Source organism: Rattus rattus, chromosome 9, assembly GCF_011064425.1.
Source record: "Rattus rattus isolate New Zealand chromosome 9, Rrattus_CSIRO_v1, whole genome shotgun sequence".
Lineage (NCBI taxonomy): Eukaryota > Metazoa > Chordata > Mammalia > Rodentia > Muridae > Rattus > Rattus rattus.
The window spans coordinates 61,894,481-61,904,004 of record NC_046162.1 but is presented as its reverse complement, the minus strand read 5'-3'; the positions used below and the strand labels follow the sequence as shown (position 1 = coordinate 61,904,004).

General features: G+C 49.8%; 1 protein-coding gene across 1 annotated transcript; it reads right to left on the bottom strand.

Annotated features, from left to right (window-relative positions):
- Positions 1–1,572: 1,572 nt before the first annotated feature.
- Positions 1,573–3,735, bottom strand: Fzd2 (frizzled class receptor 2). The gene has a single exon (XM_032913751.1). It carries the CDS (start codon positions 3,412–3,414, stop codon positions 1,702–1,704), a length of 1,713 nt encoding a protein of 570 aa, XP_032769642.1. The 5' UTR covers positions 3,415–3,735; the 3' UTR covers positions 1,573–1,701.
- Positions 3,736–9,524: the final 5,789 nt, after the last annotated feature.

Sequence of the window (9,524 nt, the reverse complement as noted above, 5' to 3'; positions counted from 1 at the left end):
GGGAGGAGGTGTGGTTTGGTGAAGGGTGGTGGTGTTACAACCCTGTTAAATACAATTAAAGGGCTAGATCTGAAGATAATTAAATGTACTTTATTATGATGATTATTAGGTTTTAATTTGCACTATTTATTATCAAGAAACAGGAGAGATGGTGAAAGCGGACGGGGCTTTGGCACGCTGGTCTTCACAATGCTTCTTTAGTATTAGAACTGTAAAATACTCCAGAGTTGAGGGACCCAAGGGAGCTGGAATCCTGATACCAGCAAAGATACTTTATAGAACATCTCTCAGGCCTCTAACTTAGGAAGAATCCTTACTTTTATTTGTGTGCCGGGGGAAGAAACATGTGAGAAACATTATATCAATATCTTATGATATAGAATGTCATGTAAACATTCAACTCCACCCCCACCGCCACAAAGAGTCTGCCCAGAGAAGCCTTCTAAAGCAAACTTACCCATTAGTTTTTGTTGTTTTTCCTGAACAACTTTTTGTTTTTTGTTTGTTTGTTTTAAAGGCCAGTCTTTTGTCAAAAGAAAACTAAAAATCCCACCTGCCCATCCATTTCCCTCCCTCCAACCCAACCTTTTTTTTTTTTTTTAAACTGCTTTTGGAAAAGAAAAACAATCCGAACAAAAACCCACTCATAACACACAACCCAACCCTACAAACAGCTAACCTGGATTCCACTGCGGAAGGACAGACCTGGGGGAGAGAAGGAAACCGAAGCGCAGAAGATCCCGGGGTTTGCAGATACACGTTTCAGAGGCTAGTGGGTACCCCCCATCCCAAAACCCAGGGAACGAGGGTCGTTCTTAAAAGTGTGCAGTGGGGGATGGGGGGATGTCAAAACACTTCACAAAGCGTTTTGTAGCCCATTCTTTGAGCGTGGGCCAGAGCTGAAACCACAGAAGGATCTCCGTGCCCACGGGGAGTGGGCTGGGGGGTGTGGAAGCCATTCCTCCCCACATCTCCGCCCTCTCCCTAAAAGCGGTATGTTTTTTCCACGTCTGCATCTGGATTGGGAGGTTTCCAGATACCGAGTGGGGGAGACAGAACAAATGAGCAGGGAGAATGGGGGGGATGGGTGGGGGGGGAGCGGGGAGAACGGGAAATAAAACAAAAACGAATCCAAGTCTTGTTAAAAAATATCCAACAGCTTCCACAGGCCCCGCATCGGTGAGGAGGCTTGCAAATTTGGCTTTTATAGAAGTTGAGTGGAACTAACTCCCAACTCCTTTAAGCCAACAAAAATAGCGAGCAGGCTAGGTGCCTCTCCCAGCAGGCCCAGCCCTGCCAAATCACCAAAAAAAAATTTGAACCAGAGCACAGGGCGGCTTTTAAAAGGGCACTTAGAAAAGGCGAGACCTCCTTCCCCCACCCCCACCCCATTCTTTAGCCCTGGCGCCCTCGTTGATCTTTTTTTTTTTTTTTTTTTTTTTCCTTTTTTTTCTTTTAAATAGAAAATATATAATTAAATTTACAAAGACTATTTACAGTTTTAATTACAAACCTGGTTGGGGAGGGGGGGTTGTTGGGCAGAGTTCTTTTTAAAAAGCGACCTAAAATAAAATGGTTTTCACTGTTCTTTATTTAAAAAAATAAAATAGGAGTCCGTAGGGTGCACCCCCCTCCCGAGTGAAGGAGGGCACGGTGCAGTCCGGACCAGGGAGAGGGGGGCGCCCAGCAGGCGAGACCGCTTCACACGGTGGTCTCGCCATGCCGGCTGTTGGTGAGACGCGTGTAGAACTTCCTCCACGAGTGCAGCGTCTTGCCGGACCAGATCCAGAAGCCCGACGTGATGCCCACGATGAGCGTCATGAGGTATTTGATCATGTAGACTGTGAAGTCGGGCGACATGCGGGGCGTGTAGTGGGCCGGGCAGGGGATGGCTAGGCTCTTGCAGTGCTGGCTTACCCACGAGCGCTCCCAGTGCTCGCGGAAGGCCTGCTCATAGAAGTAGCAGGCGATGACGATGGTGGCCGGTACGGTGTAGAGCACGGAGAAGACGCCGATACGCACCATGAGCCTCTCTAGCTTCTCCGTCTTGGTGCCGTCGTGCTTCATGATGGTGCGGATGCGGAAGAGTGACACGAAGCCCGCCAGCAGGAAGGATGTGCCGATGAACAGGTACACGAAGAGCGGCGCCAGCACGAAGCCTCGCAGCGGGTCCAGGCTGTTGAGGCCCACGAAGCACACGCCGCTCAGCAGGTCGCCGTCGATCTGGCCCATGGCCAGGATGGTGATGGTTTTGACGGCCGGCACCGCCCAGGCGGCCAGGTGGAAGTACTGCGAATTGGCCTCGATGGCCTCGTGGCCCCACTTCATACCGGCTGCCAGGAACCAGGTGAGGGACAGAATCACCCACCAGATGGAGCTGGCCATGCTGAAGAAGTAGAGCATCATGAAGAGTATAGTACAGCCTTCTTTCTTAGTGCCCTGCACCACCGTGCGATAACCGTCCTCAGAGAAGCGCTCGTTGCACACCACGCGCTCCTGGAGCACGAAGCCCGCAATGTAGGCCACTGACACCATGGTGTAGCAACCGGACAGGAAGATGATGGGCCGCTCTGGGTAGCGGAATCGCTGCATGTCCACTAAATAGGTGGTGACCGTGAAGAAAGTGGAAGCGCAGCACAGCACCGACCATGTGAGGATCCAGAGACGGGCAAAACGAGTCTCCTCCTGCGAGAAGAACATGGAGCCGTCCGGCCGTGCGGGCTCGCAGGGCGCGGCACAATCGCGCTCACCCAGAAACTTATAGCTGAGATAGGACGGCACCTTGAGGACGCGGGGACAGTGGAAGGGGTGCTCCAGAGTGGCGTAGCGCGGGGGCGCGCCACCACCGCCAGGGCCGCCCGGGGTGCCACCAGCGCCAGGCTGCAGCCCAGACGGTGGCGCGGTGGTGAGTAGCGCAGGAGTTCCGTCCTCGGAGTGGTTCTGGCCCACGCAGATCTGCTCCGCGCCGTGACGCGGGAAATGCTCGCAGCGGAGGCGCTCGGGCCACTGGAAGCCGAACTTGTTCATGAGCGCCTCGCAGCCTTGGCGCGCGCGCTCGCAGATGGAGCGGCACGGCGGGATGGCCTGCTCCAGCACCGTGCACACCGGAGCGTACATGGAGCACAGGAAGAAGCGCAGCTCGGGCGAGCACTGCACCTTCACCAGCGGGTAGAACTGATGCACCTCCAGGCCCGCGTCCTCTTGGTTCGTGTGGCCAAGAAGGTTGGGCATGATGGTCTGGTTGTAGGCGATGTCCGTGCACAGCGGGATGGAGATGGGCTGGCAGAAGCCGTGGTCCGGGATGGAGATGCCCTTCTCCCCGTGGAACTGGGCCGGCCCGGCAGCCGGCAGCAGCAGCAGTGGCAGCAGCAGGCGGGGCAGGGCGCTGCGGGGCAGGGCGCTGCGGGCCCGCATGCTGGCCGCCGCCCCCCACTCGGCTCCTGGGCGCCCCCCAGCCCCCGCCCCCAACCCAGAGACCGCGCGCCTTCCCCGCTGCCGCCTAGCTGCCCGGCCGCCTCCCGCGCCTCCTTGCAAACTTTGCTCCGGGCCGCAGAGTTGGGGAGGCCGGGCGGGGGAGGGGGCGGCGCACCCGCCTGCTGGCTCGCCGCGATCGGACTGAGTGGTCGGAGACGCCGCGCACCGCTGCCCTAGCTCCTCTTCCTCCTCTAGCCTCTGGGCTTCCCCTCTCCCCACCCTCCTCTACCCAGCGACTCCTTTGTGCCTCCTTCAGCCCTCACCTCGGCCTCTCCGATCCCAATTAGTCGGTTTCAAGGGGGCCCCCGCTGACGGCCCCGCCCTCTCCTCAGCCCCCCTCAAAAGGGATCCTTGAAACCGCCCCGTCGAGCTTTGCACCATCCCAAAATGTGCTCTCGGCCAATCAGATTTGAACTGGAGGACCAGCCCCGAGGGCTGGATTGGTCGACCACAACATAATGAGATCAGAAACCAGATGCCAAGAAAACTCTACACCCCCTCCTTCTGCTTTTTTAAAGAGACAAGCTATTATTATATTAGGAGCTGTTTGCTCAGGCCGTGATTTCTTCGGAGTCGTCCCGGCAAGATCCGGAGACACGTTTTCTAAAAGTGGCGTCCGACCCAGGCAACTCAAACCTGATCTGTGACCCTGGAGCCCAAGCCCTCTGAGGTACACGGCTCTTTACTCCTGCCCCTGCCCCTGCTCACCGCCCCCTCCCCACTTTTCAGTACCATTTATAAAACCAAGTTAAAAATCCCGTTTAAAAATATATATATATACACAGAAATGTGTACGTGTTGTTAAAGCACGTAAGCGAATAGCTTGCAAAGACGTCTCCCAACCCTTCTCAGAGAGTCGAGGTAAAAGTGTCACTTCGCCCTAAACGAGGACTCCTAGAAGTTTTCCTCGCCCCTCCCCCTACACACACCCTAAAGTAACCCTCTGAAAAATGAGAGCCTGTCTCTTTAAGAGGCTCTTAAAGGGGCCGGGACTCCGGGGTGTAATTGCCCCATAGCGAGCACAAAGGAGCCCATTATGGTTCTTTGTGTTTAGTGGCACCTCAAAGTGAGAAAATTCAGGAACTCAGAGGCCAGGCTGCAGGGCTGGGGCGGGGGTTGGGGGGTGAGGTGAAGGAGAAAGGCCTGGAACTGAGGTTTCAATCCACCCCCTTTCCGAGGAAAATCTTAATTATGCAAAGTAAAGTTTAGTTGCCATAAGGAGGAGGTCTTAATCGAAAGTTAATGGCGGGGGGTGATGGGCAGTTTTGAGTAAAGAAACGACTCTCTTAGGTCTGACGAATGTTTTGGGGAATTTGCCTTCTCCCTCCCCATCCCTGCTCCGCCTCCTAAAAGCTTCCAGATTTGATCTCCTGGGAGAAAAGGGAGTTTTACCCAAACTTTAAGTGATTCCACACCAGAAAGATGGTGTGTGTGGCTGAAGAGACTGGAGGAGGCTGGGGTTGTGGTAGAGAATTTCCCCTCACACTTTTCACCTGGCTGAGGGGTGAGGTGGCCCGAAGAAACGCACCCCCACCCCCACCACACTAGGATTGTAACTTTGGGGTCTGGGGAGGGGAGGGAATTTGCATGGGAATCTGTGTCTGGTACCGGATGATGGATCAATTATTTCTGTTGTCTCTCTGGAGAGAAAGAGGAGGAGAACTTGAAAAGAAGAAGGACGATTGAGTTTAGAAAGCCGCTTTTGCTTCTCAGTACCGGCCAAATCCTTCCAGCTGGGGACGCTGCTTCCAGCGCGCATCTGGGATTGGGCGGTATTCAGAAACGGCGGCGGAAGAGCAATTTAAGGAGAGAAGAGGGTAGATGAACCTGGCCTCACAGGATTAAAAAAAAAAAAAAAAAAAAAAGAGGTTTTATTGTTTCGGTCTTTTTTTTTTTTTTTTTTTTGACTAGATGAGTTATTGTAAAATTTCAGTCCCTCACACATGTAATCTCAGTTGAAGTTGAGGCAGGGGAATTACCAGACATTCCTGGCCAGCCTTAGCAGGCTTCAATATGAGAAGAAAAGAAAGAAAAGAAACAAACAGAAATATTCAAGTTCTTTACAACTTTAATGGACTTTATTAAAGAGCTTCACAGCATAACCCTGGCTGATCTAAAACTCTATGTAAAGCAGAATGGCCTCGAACTCTCTAGATCTGCCTTCTTCTAGATGTACTGTGATTAAAGGCACGTGCCACCACCCTCAACTTCCTTACTGGAGTCTTGAGTAAGTTTTCTTTCTCCCTCTTTTTAAGAAGAACGTGTTCTGGAGCTTGAGAGATGGCTCAAGGGATGAGTGCGGACCTGGGCTGGATCCCCAGAACCCACCTAGGGACTCATGAACCTCTGTAACTCTAGTTCCAGGGCATCAGACACCCTCTCTGGCCTCCCTGGGTACTATGTAAATGTGATACGCATACAGGCAAGCAAAACACCAGTACACATAAAATAAATAAAACATAATCAATTTTTTTTAAAAAAAGCAAGATAGGTTTCTACACCTCACAGTCTAATACTTGGAACCTCAGGGTCTAGCATGACATTGAGCGCAAACCTCTGGTGTAAGTTATACATCTTCGATTTCCATCCAGGACAAACTTATTTCCAGACAAAGGGTAGTCTGACAGACAGTTATCCCTTGGACCACTCTAAGTCAGAGGGATGGAGTTGGGAAGTGAAAATAAAGGACCTTTTTCACGAAGTCGAGGATTTTTTTCATTCCTTCAACCAGTTCTTCCCCAATCTCTCTCTCTCTCTCTCTCTCTCTCTCTCTCTCTCTCTCTCTCTCTCTCCCTCTCTCTCTCTCTCTCCCCCCCCCCAGGATTTCTGGCTTCAGAACATAATTGCTTGGGGGCTGAGAGGAAAACGCAGCGTCCTGGCGGTTCCTGGTGATCGGCTGCTCCTCAGGCTGGTCTCAAATTCCGTTTACAGTGCAAACCATGCACAGAGTCACTCCAGGATGACAGAGTGGTTTGTAGGGCTGGTGAGATGGCTCAGTAGCTCAGAGCACTCGCTGCCAAGCCTGATGATTAGAGTTTGGTCTCACGGACCCACAGAGAGGAAAAAGAGAACTGAATGCCACAGGTTGTTCTTGGACTTACACACATGCCCTCACATACAAAATAAATAGATATTATTTTTAAAACTTAAAAAGGGCCTGGGTAATGGTGGCTCATGACTTTAATCCCAGCACTTGGGTGGCAGAGGCAGCTGATTTCTATGAGTTTGAGGCTAGCCAGTGTGTGTGTGTGTGTGTGTGTGTGTATGGAGTTCCAAGACTATATACTGAAACAATGTCTCAAAAAAAAATCTAGGGGTTGGGGATTTAGCTCAGTGGTAGAGCGCTTGCCTAGCAAGCGCAAGGCCCTGGGTTCGGTCCCCAGCTCCGAAAAAAAGAAAAGGGAAGAAAAAAAAAATCTAGGGCTGGAGAGATGGCTCAGTAGTTAAGAGCACCGACTGCTTTTCCAGAGGTCCTGAGTTCAAATCCCAGCAACCACATGGTGGCTCACAACCATCTGTAATGGGGTCCGATGCCCTCTTCTGGTGTGTCTGAAGACAGCTACAGTGTACTCATATACAAAATAAATAAATAAATCTTTAAAAAAAATCTAAAAAGAGTATTTTTAAAATTGGGACTAGAGAGAAGGCTCAGCAATTAAGAGAACTGAGAACTCCCAGCTCCGAAAAAAAAAAAAAAGAGAGAGAACTGAGAACTAGCTGTTCTTATAAAAAGCCCAGATTTGATTCACAGCAACTACAAGCAGCTCGCAAAACATCTATAACTCCAGTTCCAGGAGCTCTGATGCCCTCTTCTGGTCTCCTTGGGTACCAGTCACAAGCATGGTACACAGGCATACATGTGAGCAAAATACACGTACATATAAAAACTTTTAAATTACTTTAAAAAATAAATTTCATAATCATAGCACCTTCCAAAATCAAAAGCTACATGAATTAAATATTCGCTTAAGTATCCTTGGAGATATTGAGTGTGTAATAAGCTGTATGTGTGCTCACCTAAATAGAAGGTACTGATCTGTGTTTATAAACAAAGAATTGATATCAAGTTTATATAGTAAGAACCAGAGCTGAAAATGTTTTTAAAGATTTATTTTGGGCTGGGAAGCACTGGCTGCTCTTCCAGAGGTCCTGAGTTCAATTCCCAGCACCCAAATGGTGGCTCACAACCATCTGTAATGGGATCTGATGCCCTCTTCTGGTGTGTCTGAAGACAGCCACAGTGAATAAATAAATAAAGTCCGTCTTGACTGGTCATGATGGCACCCACTTTTAGTCTCCGCACTTGGGAGGCAGAGGCAGGCAGATCTTTTTGAGGCCAGCCTGGTTTACACGTAATGAGTTCCAGGGCATCGAGAGCAAATAGCGAGAGCCTGTCTCAAAGCAAGCAAACAAACCCAAAAACGAAAATCGGGCCTGCTTGGATGGAGATATATATATATATATGTTCATTTATTTTAAATGTGGTGCCAGAGTCTAGATTCAGGGTCTTAAACATTCTAGACAAGTGCTATACCACTAGACTATATTCCCGCCCTGTTTTTTTTTTTTTTTTTTTTTTTTTTTTTTTTTCGAGCTGGGGACCCGAATCCGCCCTGTTTTTAATACCTAAATATTAACATATAGAGATATATTTATTATTATTTTTATTGGTTTTTTTCACTTTTTTCTTTGTTTGGTTTTAGACAGGATCTTACTGTGTAGCACTGACTGGCCTGGAACTTCATATGTTGACCAGGTCCTCTGCCTCCTGAGTGGTAGAATTAAAAGGGCCACCGTGCCAAGCTATTTTGCTTTTAAAAATCCTTTATTTATATTTTATGTGTATAGTATTGCATGTATGTAAGTGTACATCATGCACGCCTGGAGCTCTCAGAGGCCAGAAAAGAATACCTGATCCCTTTGAACTGATCGCGAGCTGCCATGTGGGTGCTGGGAACTGATCTCTGGTCCTCTTCTGAGAGCGGCAAGTATTCTTTTTTTATCTTTAAAGATTTATTTATTTATTTATTTATCTATTTATTTTATGTATGTGAGTACACAGTCGCTGTCTTCAGATACACCGGTAGAGGTCGGATCCCATTACAGATGGTTGTGAGCCACCATGTGGTTGCTGGGAATTGAACTCAGGTCCTCTGGAAGAGAAGTCAGTGCTCTTAACCACTGAGCCATCTCTCCAGCCCTCTCTTTTGACTGTTGTTGTTGTTGTTGTTGTTGTTGTTGTTGTTGCTGTTGTTATTTGAGACAGGTTCTCATTCACTACGGTGCCTGGGAATTCACTCTATGACTAAGTAGCCCATAACCCTGTGCTTTGACCTCAGCTTCCTGAGCTGCGTGGACTTCAGGCCCGTGCCAGTCCATGATTTTTCTTTTGCTTTGAGACAGGATCTCATGCTGCTCACTGTGGCCTCAAACTCACTCGCTACATAGTAAAGTAGGACCCCTGAGCCTCCTCCTTCTACCTCCCAAATCCTGGTATCGCAGGCGTGTACCCACTCCGGGCTCTTAAAGCTGTAGTGTCGCTTCCATGCCACAGCCCCTAATGCCTTAAGAACCCCGTGCATTTATTCACAAATATATATACTAAGCACCAGGCCTGGCCCTGTTCCTGTGGAGCTTAGGTCTGATGGGAGGCAGAGTCCCTATTCATCACACAGTCACCAGGATAAACCCCAGGGGCTCGGCCGGATGGAGAAAAGGTCCCTGGGATTGTGAAGGCATAGTGGGGAGGGAATCTGGCTGAGTCAGGCAGAGTGGGAGAGGCGGAGTTGGAATGAGTGGATGAGATAAGAAAGGCCAGAAGGGCTCAGCTCTGCAGGATCTCGGATGCAGAGAAATGAATTCACACACTAGTGGGGAAATAGGGAGGTGTTCCAGAGCGTGATCAGCCAGTGCAGCAGCATGAGACCAAGTAGACGGATAGCAGGACAGACTGGATGTCCTGGCCCTGATAGAGCTCCGTGTGCATCTTGGGACGGGGGAGTGGCAAAGGAGGTTTTGAGTGAATACTTTATCCACAGGTCAGGCCTGAG

Bases quoted from the DNA above. Each gene is read 5' to 3' on its own strand.
- Fzd2 (XM_032913751.1), bottom strand. From the start codon at position 3,414: ATGCGGGCCCGCAGCGCCCTGCCCCGCAGCGCCCTGCCCCGCCTGCTG.